The 21,947-nt window shown below is 38.3% G+C and overlaps 1 protein-coding gene across 3 annotated transcripts in view; it reads left to right on the top strand.

The window, feature by feature from the left end:
* The window catches only part of INPP4B (inositol polyphosphate-4-phosphatase type II B), a 574,953-nt gene that overhangs the window by 292,583 nt on the left and 260,423 nt on the right, over nucleotides 1-21,947 (top strand). For all 3 annotated transcript variants that reach the window (XM_081077545.1, XM_081077543.1, XM_081077544.1), the window contains exons 6-7: nucleotides 11,373-11,491; nucleotides 13,588-13,704. In XM_081077545.1, coding sequence (XP_080933671.1) covers nucleotides 11,373-11,491; nucleotides 13,588-13,704 — 236 coding nt within the window. The remainder of the gene's footprint in view (nucleotides 1-11,372; nucleotides 11,492-13,587; nucleotides 13,705-21,947) is intronic.

Raw genomic sequence — 21,947 nt, 5'->3', positions numbered from 1 at the left:
CTAATTACTGAGAGCGGCTGGGTCGCTGGATTTACCTTTCTAGCGTCTGTTGCTATGAATGGGTAACTGAGGAATCGGGACTACCTGGGGGCTTTGTTCAGTAGGTGTCTTTGCTTGTCTGTGTCACTGAAATTTGTCAGTCAGCCTTCTTTCTGAGCAGATGGCATCTGAATGTATGCTAGACTACCTAGAAACCATGCCATGGGCAAGAGAAGAGGCCTAGGAGCACAGGATTAAAAAAAAAAAAAAAGTCCCTTGTCATGTCCATTGTCCACAACAGTCTTTTCCCAAATGCTTTTTTACTTGGGTTTTGACCTTTTGCAGCTGGCAAAGGTGGTGCTCTCCCTATGTCACAACAAAAGAAACTGACTCTCAGAGGGGTTAAGTGACTTGACTTCAGTCATGCATGTATCTGGTACTGGAAAGCCCAAAGCTTTTCAAGTCTTCTGCCCCTTACTCCTGCATCACCTCTGCTGTACTCAAGACAGAGATTGCTCTCGGCTGTTACTTTCAGTGGTTAGGTGGCAGAAGTAAGTTTGAACAAAAAGGCATTCCCAGGTCAAAACTTGTCTAAATTCAGAATTATCCCAGTACTCATAAAGCTAAAACACCCTCTCACTATAAGCAATTTCAAAGTCTGTGGCTTTAAATAACGTTTATGAGCCTTTTTCCAAAATTTGTAACTCTTGCCCTCCTTTTTCCATGGAGCTCCCTACTCCCATTTTCAACTGGCTAATAGATAGCTCCAATTGCTCATCTCGGAGGTATTTTAAACTTATGATAGTTAAAACCTGATTTTTTTTATTCCTATTCCTGCCCCTCAAAGCATTGTATTTCCTCTTGATGCTCATCTCCGTAAAATACATTGCCATTCATTCAGTTACGCAGATCCCCAAACTATGATTTTCTTGACTCATCTTTTCCCCAAACCTCACATCAAATCCATCAAGTCCTATCACTTCTATGTCGAAAAAAATATTCTGAATTTGACCACCTGTCTCCATTGCTACTGCTGTCATTCAATTCTAAACTGCTCTCAGCTCTCACCCAGGCCAGTTAGGGATATCCTCAGGGGTCTCCTTGCCTCGGCTCTTGCCCCAGCATAGTCCCCTCCTGACAGAAGAGCCACAACGATCTTTTAAAAATATAACTGTGATTTCTTCACTTCCCTCGTTAAAATCCTCCAATGGCTTCTATTCACTCAGAATAAAATAAAATGCCTCATCACATTCCACAAGGACGTTGCTCAGGCCATTATCACCTTACCTGTGTGCTAAATGGCTAGCTCCCTCTCCATAGGCTTCCTTGGTCATCTTTTTGCTTCTCAAACAGGCCAAACATTTGAGTCTTTGCATTTGTTGCCCAAACCCCACCACCCACCCCAGGCTGGCTCCTTGGTATATTTTAGCTCACAGCTCAGTCACCTCATCAGAGAAGCTTTTCCTGATTCATGCATGCTACCCCCAAACCTCTCAATTTATTCACCCTGTTTAAAATTCTCACTAAACTATTTTTTTAAACTTCATGTCCCATTAGACCACTAGACTATAAGATCCATAAAATAGGAAGCTTGTCAATAGGAAGCTTGTCATCTCGTTCACTGCTATGAAACTGTCACCTAGAATCACATTGGGCATATTTAGACAGTCAGTAAATATCCATGAATTGAACGCATGCATGGATGCCGTTGCTTTTTCCCTCTCACATTTCTTCATAAAATAAATTTATGTATTTATCTATTCCTTTGCAATGTTCTGTAATTATTACTAATACAGTTGTTTGTAAAAAGCAATTCATTTAAAAATTTAATGAATACAATTATTTAACCATTGATATTTTGTTGTTAGTAAATTCTATTAAGAAAGATAGAGCTTTACTGCCCTTGAGGTTCTTCTAGAAGGAACTGAGAGGAAGAATCAGTCATAGGCTGAACTGAACAAATGAGTTCTGTAACTAGACTGTATAGCTGACAATTGCTTACCTGTGTCGAATTTTATGCCCCAAATTCTTCACAAAGGAACTTCAAGATTTTTATATGATGATAGCATCAGAAAGCAAGCAATTTTCTTACAGAGGTGATCTTGAGAACATACATACACAGATAGCAAGATGGATAGCAGGCAACTAAAACAGTAGGCATGGACTGGGGTCCAGAGATTTGAGCTCACGTTTCAGTCTCCACCACATAACCCTGAGAGAAGGCAGTACTACAAGGGCATGGGCTGTACTGTTCCCAGTCAGGACTGAAACCTATGACCCTGATCCTTTGGCTGTTTACACAGAGCAAGTAAGAAGTGCAACAGAGACCTTCAAATAGAAGACATCTCATATTCTTACCTCACCTAGTCGACCGCGTGTCCTGGGAGAGCCGAGAAGGTGGTTCTTCTTTAATTAAATGTGGGTAGTGTAAACCACTCCTTTGCCCTGACACTGCTTCCTGTATAGCTAGGGCTGTGAAGCACTCTCCACCTAGCAGGCACTTTGCTGAGCTTTAGGTTTAAACTGTTCTTTTTGGAAACCCCAGCTATTCTGAAACATACGCTCTTTGTTCCCTTCAAACTCTGGTTCTTCTAGAACCACTTTCAACTTGTCTGATCTACATTGTTTCAACAACGTAGTGTTAAGGTTTTGTTCTGAATAATTAGACCCTCGCTGCCCTCCAGCTAGTCCATATATGTTTTCCCACCTACAGACTCACTCATCCTCCTCCTCTTGTTTCATGTCTCCTGGGTCACTAGTCATTTCTAGCTTTAGCTTATCTGTACCAACTTTGTTTTATTTCCTGTGAGTCAACCATCTTATGATGGAAGAAATGACACCCTTAAAGCCCTACACTGAACGTGAAGATTGAGATTTTCTTTTGTCTACAGGAGAATTAGACATATGACAACTCAAGAGACTCAAGAAAAATGGGAATTATCTCTTTCAATCTCTTCAAAACTTGTCCTCCCCCAAGCATGTTCTAGATGGAGACAATAAAATAAGATGCTAATTATCCCCCCAAAACCATCTATTACTCCCATTTTTCCCTTTCCCCCCTATTTCCTACTCTATCTATGGCTTTGATTTAATACTTTCAATTGACTTCTAAAATACTTGGCATCAGCCGGGCAGTAATTTCATTTAAAAAATGCTATTAATGCCACAGTTAATTACTAAGCTCAATACATTTATAGGGGAAACATGTTTCTGAAATTAAAAAAAAAAAAAAAAACAACCTTAATTTAAGCACCACCTTCTAAAATGTAAGTCCTTAGGTGCAATATATACAACACAATTCTTTTAAAACATTTTGGTTTGGGGAAACATGTCTAAAAAGTGCCTCAGTCAGGGTTTGGTGAAACCAGACCATGAGTCAATGTGTTGTACATGAAATCATCTGGATTGAACGACTGCTTTCTAGATTGTTTGCTACTTCCCCCTGACAAAAGGACCTCAGATTCCCTCAGGAGACTGTCAACCCCTGAAGGCAAGCTTCCAGATCCCTATTTCCTTTACTCTTCCTCAAACCTCCAGATACCTCCTAGACATCATCTTGTGTCCTCAGTTGGAGTTCAACAACTCTGGGCGCGCTTCTCTTAGCCACCCACCTTTGGTGACTCAGGCCCTGACTTTCCTGCTGCCCCTCCTATAATTGACCCCATCAGCCACAATGGCCTCATTTTTAGGTTCCGAAGTAAATCAAGGAATCAGTCCCATCCCACTAACCCACATGCACTGCTGGATCCACTGATGTGTTCTGTGCTTGTCCTGAATGGGGATACTGTTGCCTCTCATGTCAAACTGGTAGTTCTGGAAAAAATGTCGTCATCTTGGCTTCTGGGCAGGGAATAGCCTTCAGGTTGTTCCTGTGTTTCTTCCTCCTCCTTCTGCGATCCTGGTTCTGACACTACAGATTTCCATTAACTGACTCACGATATTTCTTTCAGTATTCAGAAGGACCTGCTCCCATTATTGGAATGACATTTTCATTCTTTCTTAAGCAGCATATATGTTCCTGCTGAAAAGAACAGCAGAGTGCTGCGAGCACTTGTTATTTGTGAAGTGGAACGTGGCTTTGGAGGCTGCACACAGAGAACCGAGTCTGCATGCAGTGTTCGGAGATGCTGCCAGGCCAGTTTGGGGTGTATAGCATCTAGTGTGGGATATCAAACCAGAAGAGACACAAGCACAGATTTGATTTTAATTCAGTGGCTTGAGGATGAATTCTCAGCCGCGTAGACAATATTCATAAAAATAAGACAAAATAGAATTTTCTGAGGTTTGACATGAGAGAAACAGAGGGAATGGGACATGCTGGAGAATGGGAGTCTTCTCGTACTGACAATAGTGATTTAAACCAAATTTGTTCTTTTCATATGTAAATATGCTGTCTTCTGTACAGCTGGCATCTCGGGAACAGGGATAATCAAAGAGTATTTCCCAGAGTGCCATTGTTCCAGGCAGAGGTTCCGCCTTTCTCTCTCTCTAGATTCTTCAAGGATACTTAAATTGACAAACGGTACTGAGTGAGTAGTTTATTTTCATACGTATAATGTTTCCAACTAAAGAAGTGAATGTAATCTTCTGAGCCACTTTTTTTTCCCTTGTAAAAGGCCAGCATATTTTTATTTAACATATACAGATACCTATAAAATATGGCGGTATGTTTTTATATTGTTCTGTTATTTGGGGGAAAAAGTGACACATTTTATTTCAGAACCTATTTCCCAACAATCTGAATCTAGCTTTTTACATCAAAGAAATCAGTTTAATTTATATGAGAATTCATTGTAATGAAATTTAGGAGCAGTGGTGCTCAGCTCTCAGTGTAGCAAGAATTCTGAGGCAATATTGCTGTAACAAAATCTCTTAAATTTCCTCTGGCAAATTATTACCTATATTCCTCAATAACTCTGTCATCTGCTTCCTCCCTATGGCATTAGTCTCATCCTTTCCTCAAATTTTATTTGAATTCTATTATCAGAGTGTTGAGAGTCTTAAAATTCTTGTTACAAAGCTAAATCACCACTGATCATGCAGAAGACCAGAGGGAGCGGGATGGTGTTATTGATGTTTCATTCATTCAGGCTGCCAAATACTGAGCTATTGGTAAAAGATAAATAAAAAATATTCTTCATCATTGAACCATATGTGGTGACCTACAAATTTAACTGATCAGTTTAAAACATGGGTATAGAACTAATGGAGCCATGAGGCAGCAATAGATACATTGTTGCTCTGGACATGAACTCACACAAGGGTAAATACAATGCCACCTGGCACGTGGCAAGTACAGAGTAAATCGTGCTTCCTGCTCCCACCCCCATCTTCTTAGCCAGCTTCATGTATAATCTTAAATGAGAACAACCTAAATATCTGTACCAAATTAGCATTTTATTGTTGTAGTATAGGACCAAAAAAATCTAGCATCATTTTAGTATGTCTAAGGAATTCTTTCATTTCGGATGGCTTTATTTGTTTGTTTATTTTGTGTGTGTGTGTGTGTGTGTGTGTGTGTGTGTGTGTGTTGATTTCTTGGGTTGATTTCTTCTCTTTCAACGTTAACCACTGAATTACTTTTTATCCCCTGACTTTCTGGAAATTTAAAATGAATGCTGTTTGTTCAAGTTATGTGGATATACTTATTCTTGAAAGACCCTAATTTTGAATTTGGAACATTAATATTTTGAACTCAGAGACTTAAAAAAAAAACACAAGAAAAATTAACAAAGAAAAAAATAACAATTCCAAGTTTTTAAATCATGTTTTCCACACCAATCTTTTTCATTTTCCCAAAAAAAAGAAAACATTGCTAATGTTGGCAGCTATGCATGGGTCACGTATTCTTTAGGGGAATGTGTGTTAATTAAAATCTCCCACGTAACAATTAAAGGGAAAATAACACATTTTTTATTTTATTTATATAAAGACTTTAAAAATGGTTGCTTAACTGAAGGGAGAAGTTGTGGTTTGTTAAGAGGGTTGTATTCCTGACCCATAGTCCAAAGTCTTATGAATACACAAATGATGACTTCAACAACCTCACCTTTCAGAGTGATGAGAGAATCGTGTTAGGATGTTTGAGACAGCAGAGAAGAGAACACAAAAGAACAATACCAAATGAGAAATATTACAGAAAATAGGCTTGATCTATTGAAAATAAGCTAACACGAACAGGGGCAAGGTGTGACACTAGAGGCAATCAGAGACTTTTTTTCAATTCAGCAAACATTTATTGAGTACTTCCTCTTTACTAATGCAAGGGTTAGACTAGTGAATAAGAGAAAGGCCCCACCTGCAAGGGGTGACAGTCTGGTAAAATAAAAAAAGAATCATCCCAAACAGCCAAATTAAATGCTGCTAACTCTTTAGGTATTTGGGGAACATAGACCCTAAAACATATATATTTTTTTGAGGCCAGCAATGAATGTATTTTGGGGGCATACCTAACTAGCAGTTGTCATGTGCTAAGTGACAACTAGAAACTAATTTTAATATTAGGTTAATATTAGGTTTAAAAGAAAACCATGGAATATATATCCTGGCCAACAATTTAAATCTACATAATAGACATCAATCGCAGACATCACTCTTCTCAAGGTCCCTCAGCTATTCTCACTTCCAGAATATTCTTGTATCTTCTTCTCCACTCTGCCATACTGTTGGGCCCCCTCATTCTCCTCCTGAGGCCCACTCATTCCAAACTCTCATAATAATGATCATTAACTCAAGTGAAGCGCTATTAGAAACCATTAAAGATTCTACAGAGAATACAGAATGAACATCAAAGGACATATATTTAATGGCCATAAATCAGCTCAGCATGATATGCAGTCACATTTTTCTAACAAATAGCCTTAAGAAAATATTCAAAAGTCAATAGCATTCCTAACGATTTATGAAATTTTCATCGTGTGGAGGTCAGTATGAGGCGGGCACAGAGTGTTTTCTGTCCTTTACTAACACGCAGTTATCATGGAATGCAGTGCCCTGGGAATGAGACAGTGTTGTCTGAATCCGCTCAGGAGTCTGAAGATCCTAGTCTTCACAAGATTGCTGTCTTAAAATTCCTGAGAAAAAAGAAGAATAAAGAACAAAAAGGCAGAAGGAACTAAAAATAGGGAAATGTTTTATAATGGCAAAGTAAGTAGAGAGAAAAGGGCTATTAGGCTTCTTAAGTGCTACATATACCTTTTAATGCATGATGTAAATTGATTTAATCTAGATGTAATCACTGGTATAGAATAGTAACTGTAAAACCACATAATGAAGTCCAGTAATTTATTGGGCTGGAAGTATAATCCAAATTAACATATCTGTTGATTAGTGGCATCTAATTTTCTGAAGTATAGGGAGCAGGATATGTATGTGACATTTCTGAGAAACCTGACCCAACATTTAGAATTTGAAAAGTAAATACAGGGCTGTTCTGGGTTGCCGGAGTCTTACCTATAGCTTTAGAGAAGTGGCTGAATGAAACAAAAATTTACCTTTTATGAAAACTGTATTTTGAGATAGACAGAACATTAACTCAACAAGAACCCACGAGACTCCTGCCCCTTAACTTCTGGACTCTCAAATATTAGAATGGCAGGAGCAAAGGATGATCTGTGCTCTCTTCCGAAGAATCCAAGTAGTATTTTTAAGCATCGAGACCAGAGGTTGGCAATTTCCAGTTCTTTGGCCTAGAATGTAGTTGCAGGTGTACTTTCTGTGGCTCTTCTAGCTTCTCCCTACACACTGACTGGGATGTCAAGCTTTGAACAAATCCTCAAGTCAAGCCAGTGGGCTTTCATTCCTTCAGGCAATGGATTTGAATAGAGGTCCCCTCTTTTGATGCAGCCTAGGTGTCCCACGTGCTCAGTGCCTAGCCTGCCCCTAGTCTCCCCTGAGATGGGGAAGCTCCATTTATTTTAATCATTGCTCTTCTACTGAGGGTTCCCTTCTAGGAGACTGAGAGTCCCTGGACTTCCATACAAATCTGAGCTAGAGACACCCATGGGCATCTCACTCATAACCACTAACAACAGAAAGCGAACCCTCACATTTCTAGTTCCTATAGCAAAGTTAACAGGAAAAATAGACACTCCTAGCTCTCACTTTTCCTAAAGAAAAGTTCTCAGTATATCAAACAAAATTAAAAAAAAACACAAAAACGAACTGTCAATTTAGTGGACACAAGCACATTTGAATCCCAACCTATCAATATCTTGTATATTTAAAGTTTTCTGGGCTCTGAGAATACTTTTAAATAGCTCAGTCCAAAACAAAGCCAGTAAAAAGGCAGACATGAAAGTAAAAATCTACTAATGAATGAACGATTGCCAAGAGGCATTAATTTATTACTACCCATTTGAGTCCAGAATTCTTAAATAAACAAAACAAAACAGCAGAAGCAAAACCCCAAAGCATTCTTTCAGTCTTATGAGTTGAGGAAGGCCACGCAGGCCACTCTGAGAGCAGAGTGTTGTTTGGGGAATGGGCAGTGGTGAACAGAGTTTTCAGTCTTCTTTATGTCTACTGAGCAATTCCTATGTTAGACTTTACAGTGACCAGACGAGTAATTACCCCATGAAGCAATGCAATCGCTCATCATTTATCACCCCTCCAGTGGGGCAGTTTCAGTATGTGTATGTAGCTCAGTGGTGTGTAAGGGTTTCACTTTATGAAATGCAATGACTCATGTACTGGGTTTGGTGTTTACAAAGAAATATGAGACCTGGTTGACAGCTTTTAAGGAGCTGAGTAGGACTGAGTCAATTAAAAAAAAATCTTACAGATTAACACAACACTAAACATTGGTAAATGTTGGTATTCATGTTGGTAAATATTAGTATCATGATATTAGTAAATTTTATTTTGCATAGAAAATAAAATCCATTCATAAAAAGGGTATGATTTCTTCCTCACCTCCATCCTGAGAAATAGGTAGAGAGACGAGGAAACTGAGTGTCTTAGGGTTTGTGACTTAATATCACATAACTAGGAAAGGGAACCTGGGAGTACAGTTCAGGGATTCTGACTGACTCGGGGTCTTTGCATGACATCTTGCTGCATAAGCATTAGGGAACAGCAAATTCTCTGGGCTGTTGAGAAGAAAAGAGGTACATGCAGCCAAGACATGACTTCAGGTGGTGTTGTTTCCTATGCCTGTTTTTAGATATAGAACATAAAGAAATACAGTGTCATTGTTATTGTTTTTACTTCATCGCATTGGGGGATCTGCAAATTGGTTTGGACAGGACATTTCAACGTAATGGAGCTTTTCTCTGTTTTTATCAGGAGTGAGGCTGAGAATTTCTCTGGTACAATGGAGAACAGATGCTCACTTCTGGGAAATAACCACAGCCCACAATGGAACCTGATAAGAAATCAGAAAAGGAGTAACTTTTTTCGAGCAAATGTGTCATAAGCTTATAAGGTAGCGAGGAGGCTGGAAGCAGAAAGTGGTCAAGATGCATGTGTTTGAAATATATTGATTCCAGCTTTAAAAATCTAAGGGCAGATGCATGTCACTATCAGTGGACAGAGAGAGCTGTATGTACACTGTGAGCACAAAACCAAGAGAATGATCAAATGACACTCCTAGAAGCACCTAGAGGAAATGATTAAGACCAAAGAACAGTGATGTCTACATCTAACTTTTTTTTTTTCCTTCCGGTGCTGTGTTGACATTATTGAAACCCCACATTAGAATTTTGTGAAACTGTCGATTTCTTGGGTTGAGAAGAGTCTTGGTAATGGGTCTTCCAAAGAAAAGAGTCGGAGATTTGGTGTGCCAGGACAGAGATTTGGGGTACCAGGAGAAGACATGGAGCTCAGGGTGTGTGATGTAAGCAAACTACGGGAGAGTGCTCGTCGTGTAAATGTTAGTGCTTAATATTTCTGAGCCACTCGTTCTTCATACGTAAAACTGAAATAATTCAAAGCACAGTTTTGAGAAATAAAGAGATCAATAGTGCAATGCCTCGAAAATAGTGGAGGCGAAGTAAACTGTAGCTGTTGTTTTTTCCACACATGCTTTCCCAAGCTAGAGCATGTGGTTTAAATAAAGAAAACTTAGGACAGGATACCATCCAGGAGTAAAAGGATCTCAAAGTCTGGCAAGAAGGAGTTAAGTTAAATCATTTGCCCTGCATTGCTTAGCCGGTATAACTTGAGGAAAACCAGGCCTGTTTTGTTCCAGAACGCCTGTTTTTTCCTGTATCCCATCCTGCTTCTATAAAATGAGATGATCTGTAAGCAACTGAAAGGTGATAATTACATTTATAATTTTCTTTGCTTTCAAGTTTCAGATTTAAGTTGTGGCTCCTCTGTCCCGTAGCTCAAATGCACCTGTCTTTCCTTCCTTTTCTGCACTGGCTGCTCAGAGGCATGGGGTAGAGACTCGCAGAGCCCAGCACACTGTCACTTTGAATCTAGGACCAGGGCTACTTCTCAGTTCCCCCAACACAGCTCCGGACTCACCACCTGAGCCTAATTTGAGCCCCCTCTGGTGAGGACACTTGTCATCATACTTAAGGATCCAACTGTAGGTAGCAAAATTACTATTTCAACGCCAGGGTGGAAACACAGTGAGAAGTTGGACTTGCTGAAAAGGACTATATATATGTAGTTGTTGTTGTTTGTTTGTTTGTTTCTTCCCCAAATTGTGGCAATGATATGTGGGAGGAGAAAATATTCAAGTAAATATGGTATGGTGATGAGAGTCTGTAATATGAGCCTGGTGTCTCAAGGGAAAGTTCTTACTTTTGTGGCCCCTGGGCGAGAATTTAACCCACCTGTATTCCACATTTCTCTCTCCCAGACTTGGCTGGAATCCCAGACAGAGGTCGTTTTTAACCCCTCCTCTGCCTTTCTCGGTGGCTTGTGAGCTGCTGTGCTAGGGAGGTCCTCTGTCTTCCAGTGTGTGTCCCCGTGTGTGACTGTAGGAAGCCAGCTCTAGTGAATAGCTAGGTAAGGAGCAAGTATGCATTGGAATGCTTGAACTAATCCAGCCAGTGTCAATGTGAAACAGCGTGGTTTCCGGATATGGCCCGACTCAGTTTACTTAGTGTGATTTAAAGCCCAGAGCTTAATGACTCTTTAAAGCCACTGAAGTCCCTGACCTGTGTGTGCCAAGTCACACATTAGAGCTGGGATCCCAGGACAGTCGAGACTTGCAAGAGCTGCAAATGTGGTCAGTGGAAATGAACTCTCAATTCAGCTCTTTAGCACGTGACTTCCTATTTCTGTAAGGTACTTCCAAGGGACTTCCTCTGTAAAATCAGCCCCAGTCTCCGGAGATTTCATTCAGCGTGATAGCTCAGCTTACTTCCAGCCCGGGACCGAAGTTTTCCCTGAGATATGGTATCAATTTCTTTTCTTTCTCTTTGCTCTGCCATTGCCAGCGTGCAAGGATCTGGTGGCTCCTGTCCGAGATAGGAAGCTGAATACTCTGGTGCAGATCTCAGTAATCCACCCCACCGAGCAGGGGCTGACAAGATACTCCAGCACAGAAATTGTGGAGGTGAGCATGCTGTGTGCCTGCATGTCTGTCTCTCACTCTTTCTCTCTCTCTCTCTCTCTCTCTCTCTCTCTCTCTCTCTCTCTCTCTCTCTCTCTCTCTCTCTCTCTCTCTCTCTCTCTCTCTCAATTTGAGCAAGCAGCTGAAATAAGTTAGTTAGCTCATGGCCTGTGGCTATGCTGTGTTACTGTCCTCTGTCATTTAGGAAGGCATACCTGATGGATTATTAAATATGCATTGGTAATTTCCCAGAATAAACAAATGGGGGAAGAACTTGCCTTTTTTATAAAAGACCTTATTTTTCTTTAGTAAATACAAAGGAAAAATCCCATTTTGAATCTTTGAATAGAGTACCAAATACAGAAAAAATATATACACAAATTTTAAACGAAACAGTTTGAATATTGCTTTGGGGGAGAAAAGGAAAGTCGTAACGTACCCAGCGAAATTTTAAACGTGGTCCCTGTGTTTGTCCTTTTCATTTGCTCCTGCATTCTTCAGCCTGTCTGTGGAAACTATATTCTCAGCCGTGTGTGTCTGTCTTTTATCAAAGAAAGGTAGGTGATTAATTGGAGAAACTGTGATGTTTCAAGGCCAAAGGTGCAAACATTACTCCTCAGATGAAAGATTTCCTAGTTACACTTATTGTTATTAATATAACGGTCAGTATATGTTGAGAGGAAACTTGTTATTCTGTTGGATCAGATTCAAAAGAGGAAATGTTCCCCTTTGGATTATTTTGTTCTTATCACACATATTTCACAACGTTAGGTGATGGGAGATACTTATTTGAACATCCGGGACTAATGAAAGTACACTCTAAATAAACTCCCTGGGTTGTGCCTGCTTTTCTTAGACCTGTGAGCCCTGTCTGTTTTGAATGATGAGTTTCTCTGTAACAAACTACCCCAGACCCTGCGGGCTCAGTGCTGCCCTGGGTGTTGATGCAGTTGGTGGAAGAAATGATTCAGACTGAACTCCACTCATTTCTCTAATGGGAATGACCCAGATCTTGCACACATCCCTGAGTCTGCCCTATGGAAAATCTGGGTTCCAATGTTGGTATAATTTGTAGTTCAGGCTGTAGTTGAACAAACAAAAATTGTCTTATTCATATCAAGAAAACTTGACTAAAATTGTAAAATGGTTTCTTTATATGAAAAAAATTTTTTCAGGTATTATTCCAACTTAATTCTTTTTAAAATATTGCCAAAATGTAAAAGAAATTACACATTTTGACACGCTTCAAATTTTATATTTGAACATATACAGTTGTTTTTGACTGTCTTATTCACTTCCTGTTCCAAAGTGTAATACAGTGATGAACAAACAGTAGTATTTGCTGAATAAATGAATAACTTGAGCTTTCAGAAACTTCCACAGACAACTGCTTTACAGAGCTCTAGCAAAAATTTTAATTCTATTCAGCAATATAGGTATTTAAATATAGATATAAAATTAAATGTTGGCTGTCAATGCTCTGAAAATGAATTCTGAGACATTGAAATGTCCTGTGTCCTGTATTCTGAGCTAGTAATCTCATAGCCCCAAATCTATCATATTTAGTTTCTTTTATTAGCTTTCTAATTGATCTGAGAAAAAACACAGCTAAACAAATGGGCACTATCAGAGCATGGCTTTCAATTGAATCATTACAGAATGGAAACAAATGGACAGCATACGCTTACCAAATGGTTCTTTATGAGAAAATTGCTTCATTTTAATTCGATCAGTCAATAATTTTAGTTTATATGCATACATTAAAGGTTATATTTATTAAATATATTCTAAATCAACTGACAACTGACCCTAAAGAAGGGTTCTACATATAATGAAAATAGTTTTTCAAGACTATTTAGCAGCTCTGACAATTATGCAGAGCCATTTACTATCAATAGCTTTATCAGACTTGTGGGTCCTGGGCCATGTTGGTTCCTATGAGTATCATTTGGTCACTCAGATCTTTCTTCTAATAGAACTATTTCCTAGAAAAAACAAACAGACCCAGACACACTTTCTGCTTTCTCATGTGTCACTGCCCGCTGCCCGCTGCATTTGCTGCCTTACTGAATCAAAGTTTTCTGCTTGTGCTGTTACAGGGAACAAGAGACCCACTGTTTTTGACGGGCGTCACGTTCCCATCTGAGTATCCCATCTATGAGGAGACCAAAATAAAACTTACAGTCTACGATGTCAAGGATAAGTCTCATGACACCGTAAGTCCTTGTACTTCTTTCCTTTGGGAAAAGGAGGTATGCCTTTCCCAACCATTGAGTTTTTGGTGACCCTGGCATTTTTCCAAGAGGGTATTCATATTGTGTTTATGCTTGTCTTATGTTTATAGTTTGCTAGGATTTTTCCCCCCTCAAATTCATTTGGCTGAGTGCCAAATGGGCAAGCGGGTAGGAGCAACAGCTCCCAGAACAGATTTTTTTCTTTTTCTGGAAGGCTAGCCTGATCTCTTGGCATATATTTTTGTTGTTGTTGTTTTAAGAAGTTACTGAAGGAATACTAATACTGTAGGTAGAAAGCAAGTGGAAGAGATTAAATGATGGTTCAAAACTTTCTAGGTATTGCAATTACTCTAAAATCCAGGACTGACACCATGCTCTAATTTCACAATTTGTTCCTTTACATACTAATTAGACAGGAATCCCCTCTATTTTTCCTGAAGTTGTTTCCTGACACCAAAGCAAACAGAGGAGGAAACTGGAAGCACGAGGCAAAAGCTTTAATTGGCCTCTTTCGATGAAAGTCATGTCAAGTTTCAGTGGTCTTTTGTCCTGAATTCTTCAGTCTTCCTACCTGATAGGACTTTTCCTCCACTTGAACCAGACTTCCTGGTTAGACAATTAAGTACCCAGGCAATATCTCTCACAACCATTCTTAACATTTCTGGAGTAGAGAGAATGTTATAGGATAGGCATCGAGAAAGGGAAGATTTAAAAAGAGCCCTCTCCTTTAACTGTCTCCCTTTAGCATGCATTTTGGTGTGTTTTCAAAGCAGGGGAGCTACGGGAGACTTGGTGGTCAGCAGTGAAGGGCAAATCAGGAGATACATTAAAGGCAGGTCGGCCAGTATGTCTCAAGAGAATTAAGGATGGAGTTCCGGGATGCCGCTGTACCTGGAGAACCCCACAATGCCTTGTCTAGGGAAAACTGAACTTTACCCATGCTTCACTGAGGCATTTCTGTCTTGCTCATGACGCTTTCCTTTCCTTTCCATTTTTTACCACAAAATATATAACATAGATGGATGGTGGTGATATTTCATAGAAAAAAATATTTTATATTGAAGAGATTTCCACTCATCATAGTCCCAGAAAAGCTAATTTCTTCAGAATTGCAGAAGAAATGCCCAGTGAAATGCAGAGCATATATGTGGAATGGTAATAGTTAGGGTGGTCTGGCAGGTTTGCAAAGAAGGCAGACTGTTGGTTCCTGTTATGTTTACTGGCTTTGTGACCCTGGGAGAGTTAATGCTCAGTGCCTCTGTTTCTTCATTTATAATATTTACCTCGTGGGATTGTTGTGAGGATTCAATAAGTTAATATGTATAAAATATTTAGAAGACTGTTAGAGATTAATTAATAAGTATAAGTTGCTGCATGTTTTTATGGTTATTGTTTTGGCTGGTGCCTCAGAGTCCCGCCTAAGTCGTAAAATTCAAGTAAGGGAATATTAACTAAAGTATTTTTCTTTCTTGACTTTTTTTTTTCTTGAGTGGTATGAAATTTGTTATTTCTGACTTCTTCGAAGAAAAGGAGAAGTAAAATGAAAAACTATTTTACAACAAAAAATTGGGGTTAAAACTGGACACTAAGAAGTATTTGCTTGGGAGTTTGGTTTCTGCCTTTCCATTTTCCTTGATTTTTGAGGTACCATGTGGAAAAGAAGTGTAGTGGGAATTGGAGATCTGGACCAGGTTTGATAGATTAGGCATAAGGCCTCAAGGCCTGGCTTTTTATTTTTTTATTTTTTTGCCTTCTGCCATAAAAGAGAGAGAAATGACAGAAAACAGGGGAAATGACAGAAAACAGGAGAAATCTTCTCCCTCCTCCCCGACTGGCGGGGAGGAGGGAGAAGATGGTTCAAATGGATGGTGGGAGGAGCTGATACAACCGTGCAAAGGAGTAATAAGCAGAGAAACAATCAGAATGACAGTGAAGCAAAGCAGTGACTACCGGGTCTCATGTTCTTCCAAGTTCATGATCAAACTCAAATCCTCCCTCCAAACCCAAGGCATAGACAAGATAGAGACTATGGGAGAGGCAGTTATAGAAACATTGTGCCACAGCACTGAAAATGTTGCCCCTAAACTCTTGGGTTTGTTAAGTCCTTAGAAATATTAGCATTAGAAATATTACCCACCAAAGGTGTTTCTATATTCCTTTCAATTTCCCTCATTTGAAATGTGTATGTATGCTAATGCTTTAGGGATAAATAATTAGCTTATTCTTTTTTTTTTAAATTTATTTATTGGGGTGACAATTGTTAATGAAATTACATAATTTCAGGTGTACAATTCCGTATTACATCATCAATAAATCCCATTGTGTGTTCACCACCCAGAGTCAGTTCTCCTAGCTTATTCTTTAATTATGCTCTTCATTGGCTTCTTTTTCTGGAAACTATTTAGGGTCTGTTAAAGACTTTCTTCCTTCATCAGAGGTGTTATTAAATAAAAGTGTTGGATGAACTGGAATCCCTGCTGTGAAATAAGACTTGTGAAATTTGAACATAACTTAAGAAATGCCACCAGCTTTCATTTACCAAGTGCTGTTAATTAAGGAATAACCTCTTCCTAAAAATACCTAACAATTAGCTCTGGTGATGGAAGTGTAAATAGAAACACAGTTCATTAATATGCTAATAGTCCCCAGGGACAAAAGTCTTTATCTTGGCACTTTTTTTCTCATTTCTTAAGTTTTCTTTTTTGTGGTCAGGGGTGGTAGTGAAAGGGGAGGCAGGAGGTAGTTTTAAAATACAGTTTATAATTATGAACACTTAATATTTTAAGATCCTAATATTTTTAAGGCTTAAGAAATGAGACTGTGAACATTTACGTGTTTTAGAAAATTGGTGAATTGTATGCATGTATTTAAAATTAGTTGTAATATTTGATCCTATTAACCATTGATCATCTTAGGCTGACATGATAATTAGCTCTTTCTTGATTACTGGCTGAATAGGAGTTAGTTGACTGTCAGATGACTAACTTGTTTGTTTTTTCCTATTGAGTTTATCATTACTTGAGGTTAACCAGTCAAATGAATGTGTTACATTTCCATTTCATGTTCGTTTATATACATATTAGATATTTTTAAAGAGAAATGATAACTTTTCATCTGTGCCCTTGATGCAGCCATTTTCTAACTAGTTGTTGTTCTTGTATTCCTCTGAACAACTGGACCTAAGATTATCTTATTTAGTAACGTTAGCAGAAATGCTATTAATCATTATAACAAATGTGGAGTCTAACTGTTGATTCAGAATGACTGTTGTTTCCTCCTACTCCATCCTTCATCCTTCCCATTCATTGCAATAGGTCTGCCTCTCTGACAGATGGGGAGGTGGGGTATGAGAGGGATAGGATCATTATGAGAAGTAACGTGATGTTTTTGTTATTTTCCTCACCATGAGGAAATTATTTTCTTAGAATGGGCCACTCTAATATCCAGCTGTTTTACGGGGCCTTCAAAGCGTCACTACCCTTTGTGATTGAAGCCCAATGTTAGGATTCGAGAGCCCAATTCTAAGTGAAGTTGGTATCTTCTGGATATATATTGGTTGCGTGCTCCACTTAAAAACTCCTGGAAACTGAAACAGCATGGATAGAACTGTTTTTAGCATATCATTTACACTGCTCAGCCCTAGGGAATCGACCTGAGTCTTTTATATGTTACAGAAAAAACTCAGAGGAAGGAGAAATTTATGAAGGAAAAGAATATCATCAAATGTTGTCTTTCTTTCCCACGCAACTGGCGTTTGGAAGGCACTGAACAAGTGCTCTTGCAACACCCAGCTTAGGACAGCCATCGATCTGCAAACATGATTAGGTCACAAAATCGTTTTGCCCCAGGTAGAAATTTGAATTTCTAATGTATTTTGCGGGAGTACACATTGCTCGATTTCATTTGCTCTTGGAGTAAATCTATCCCCGACTTGTCAGATGTTCAGCTTGTAGGGCAGAGTACCATGTCCAGTAGACACTGGACATTTCTCAGGTGTGGATACATGTTCTAGGACATTATTTTTACTACTAGTTACTAGCAATCCTCCCATTTGTACCTTTCAGAAAAAGTGACCTTATGAAGATTGGATGTAAATTTATTGAGCTGTGTGTGCTATTTGCCCAGGGCAGTTTAGTTCTAGAATAATTTCCTACAGAGATGTGGCCAGTTCAGTTTTTATGTTTTTCTATGGAAAAGAAAATGACTTACATTTAGTATACTTTGACGTCTTGGAAGTTGAAGTCTAACTATACCTGTTGAGATACAGATTCTGTGAGCTGGCCTTCCTCTCTGTCTAGAAGATATGGTGCAGTGGGTAAGGAAAAAAATATGAGATTACTGATCACTAAGTGCCCACACACTGTGTTTAATATGTTATGTGTGGTTTCTTCTTTAAGCTTCATACAACTTCTCTGAGGGAGGAACTGTGATGCCCATTTTAAAGATGAAGAAATTGGGATTCTGAAAATGTAAATAGGCCAAGTCAAAGGTCCTTTATTTTTTCCACGCTACGCTATATTACATACATGATTTAAAGGATCTGCCTTATTTTCACTCCCATAATATGATCTTTTTACTTCAACTGATAGTTTAAAAGCATTCTTCATTTGGAATTTAAAATTTATTCATTGAGAAATATGTCAGTATTCAAATATAGAAAAAAACTCATATCTAAAACTTTAAGCACTTAAATTAACCATGTGTAACTAATTGCAAATGTCTGACTAAATTTTATAATGAAGTGGCCAACTGCTAGCTATTCATGAAGAAACAGCTGTTGTCTCCTGTTATGAAATGGTTAAGTTTATGGTTCACACTTTTGTTGTTGTCCCCTGGACTCTTTTTTCCCTGTTTTATTTATTTTTTTTCTCTTGTGTTATACATGTCCTCTCAGGCTTTGCATACCCTCGGTCTCTGCCTTCTGAAATGATCCTGTCTATGGTGACAGAGTTTGCAAGGGGGTCGCCGATTTCATTTAGAAGTAGTGCAGAGTTCTAGAACGTCACTACCCTTTGTGAATAACTTCACTTTCTTTGTCCCTGTTGATAAATGGTATATATTTACAATGAACATATTTATATTTTGATGATGCATAATTTACATACAGTAACACAAACTGATCTTAAGTGTTCAATCCCAAGAGTTGACAATGGCCTATGACCACTTAAACTCTCCAAAGGCAAGATACACAACATTGCCACCATTCCAGAAAATTTCCTTGTACCCCTTCTAGTCAAGGGCTACCCCACACACCTGGAGACAACCACTTTCTCATATATACCAACATAGATTTGTTTTGTTTGTTGAAATGTACATGAATGAAATCGTATAATATGTGCTCTCTTGTATCTGGTACCTTTTACTTAACAATGTTTTTGGCATTCATTTTGTTGCTGAGTGACTCAATAGTTACTCTTTTTCTTTTAATTTCTGAATGGTATTCTATTATAGGGATATTCATTCTCTCATTAATGGATATTTCATGGCTCCCAACTTTTGACAACAATGAATAAAGTTTCTGTGAACAGTTGAGTACGAATATTTGCGCAGATATTTGGTTTTATTTTAGGGGGTAAGCACTGAGGAGTTATTAGTTCATAGGGCAGATGCATAAAAAGTTAAGCAGATGCTTAACTTTTCTAGAAACTGTCAACTTGTTCTTCAAAGTTCTTGTGTGACTTTATTCTCCTTCTCTTAGTTCTGTATGAGAGTTCCAGTCACTCTAGCAGTAATGATATTGATAATCTTTTTCATTTAGCATTCTAGTGGGTATGACACGGTATCTCATTGTGGTCTTAATTTGCATTTTCCTGATGATTAATTGTGTTGAGCACCTTTCCCTGGGCTTATTGATCATTTACCTATCTTTTTTTTTTTTCTAATGTAGTGTCTATTCAAGTCTTTTGCCTATTTTTAAAAAATGGTTTTCTTTTTGTTGATTTCTATGATTCTTCATATTTGTGGATATGAGTGCTCTTGTTGAATATACTTGTTATCAGTTTGTTAGCCCTCAGCTTGCCTTATAATTCCCTTAAGGATGTATTTTATTGATTAGAAATTTTTAATTCTGATTAAGTGCAGTTTATCAATTTTTCATTCATAGTTAATGCTTTTTGTGCCCTAACAAATCTTCCCACCTCAGGCCATTAGAATATTCTTTATTGTCTTCAAAACACTTTATAATTCTAACCTTTACATTTAGGTCTAAGATCCATTTCAAATTAATTGTTGTGATAGAAGTAAGGTAGGCATCAAAGTTATTTTTCCCTATGTAGATACCTATTTATTACAGCTCCATTTGTTAAAAATACTTTTTTCTCCACTGAATTTAGTTGGTCCCTTGATTGTAAAATCAATTGTCTACTGATACTTGTGGGTCTATTTCTAGATGCTCTGTTCTGTCCCATTGATCTGTTTGTTTAGCTTTGTGACAACAACATGATTATTATAGCTTTATAGTAAGTCCTGAAATCACTTAATTGAAATCCTTTGTCTTTGCCAGCTCTTTCTTTTTACTGAGGTTTCTGTTTTTATTTTGTCTATTCTAGAGCCTTTATCTTCTCACATAAATTTTAGAACAGCTTGCCGATTTCTTCAAAAAGTCTGTTGGGTTTTTGATTGCAATTGTTTTGAATCTATAGATCAATTTGGAGAGAATGAACATCTTAACAATATTGAGTCTATTGATCTATAAATATGGTAGTTATATGATTCCATTTATTTAGATCTTCAAATTTTATTGGCAAAGCATTTGTGTTCAGATCATTTGTGTGTGGTCATAACAGACTTATTTCTAGGTTTATTTTATTTTTTTATGCTAACATGCACAGTATTATAAAAAATACAGTTTTCAACTCTTGTTTGCTAATAGGTAGAAATGCATTTGTTTTGTATATTGATTGTGTATCCCGCAGTCTTAAATTCACATCTTAGTTCTAAAGGAATTTTTGTTTTTTAGATTCCATAGGGTTTTGTAAATACACAATCATGTTATCTATGAGTAATGAAAGATTTATGCTTCCCTTTCCAGCCATTGTGCATTTTATTTTTCCTTATTGAACTGGCTTGGTATAACAGAACTTCAGTTTACTACTGATGGAAGTGGGAACAGTGGAAATCCTGGTTTTGTTCCCAAACTTAGGGGAACATTGTGTAATATTTCACCATTTACTATCATCTTAGCTATAGGTTTTTCAAAATGCCTTTTGTCAGATTGAGGAATTATCCTCTATCCCTAATTGATTGTGAGTTTTTACTGTGAAGAGTGTTCAATTTAGTCAAGTGATTTTTTGGGTATGTATTGAGATGCTTAAATGTTTTTCTTGCTTATTTTGTTAATGTAGTGAATTCCGTTAATTCATTTTTGTATGTTAAACCAACCTTAGATTCCTGGAGCAATTTTTTTTCAACTTGCAGCTCTCCCCCTTCTGTCTCCCAAGCTTCAGCCTACTGCATGAGCAAATCAAACCCTACTCCTCTGCCAGCGGCATTGGAGAAAGCCTTGTGCAGCTGAGTGGTGTATCTCAGCCCTGCTGCACATCAAAGTACCCTTGTTCATGATGCAAAATCCTGTGGGAATGGGTGAAACTCATGCTGTGGTTGGGGCTACTCAGGATCCGAATCTCTAGTGCCAGGTCACATGTGCTCATTAAAGGGTCATTACAAGTCCGCTGGTTTTGGGGGAGGACCCTGGTCTTCCTGCTGCTCAGCCAGGAATACCAGCCATGGGTGTTTCTTCCTCTAGGAAGGGTCTGTCACTCCCTGGACTTCATTTCATTTTGATTTATTGACAGCCTCAGTTTTCTGGTGGGTTTAACAAAAGTTATGATTTGGTATTGTATCTGACTTCTTCTCAGTGTTACAGTGGGGGTGACACCCCTTTGTAATTTTTTGCATCTTAACCAGAAGCCGAAGTGCCACATATTTAAATTCTTCCCTTTAGCATTTATGCTACTCTCTATATATTTGCATTTCCATCTCTGTTTTTATTTCTCCTTGTCTGTTGTTTGCTTATCCAGTGCGTTACACTCTATGCTGCTCTTTACATTGTTTATCCTTTTCTCATATTCCTGTCCTCCTTTTGTGCTCCTGCCATTGGCACAATACTTGTTCTGTATCACCTGCTCAGGGCTTTTGTTACTTTTTTGTTTTTGTTTTTGTTTGGCCTCCACGAAAGAAGAAAGGGGAGTCATCAATATCTCCTGACTTCCCACAAAAAAATAATG

The sequence above is a fragment of the Rhinolophus hipposideros genome (assembly GCF_964194185.1).
Source record: "Rhinolophus hipposideros genome assembly, chromosome: 16".
NCBI classification, from domain to species: Eukaryota; Metazoa; Chordata; class Mammalia; order Chiroptera; family Rhinolophidae; genus Rhinolophus; species Rhinolophus hipposideros.
The sequence above is the reverse complement of the archived record's forward strand: the minus strand, read 5'-3'. Positions and strand labels throughout refer to the sequence as shown.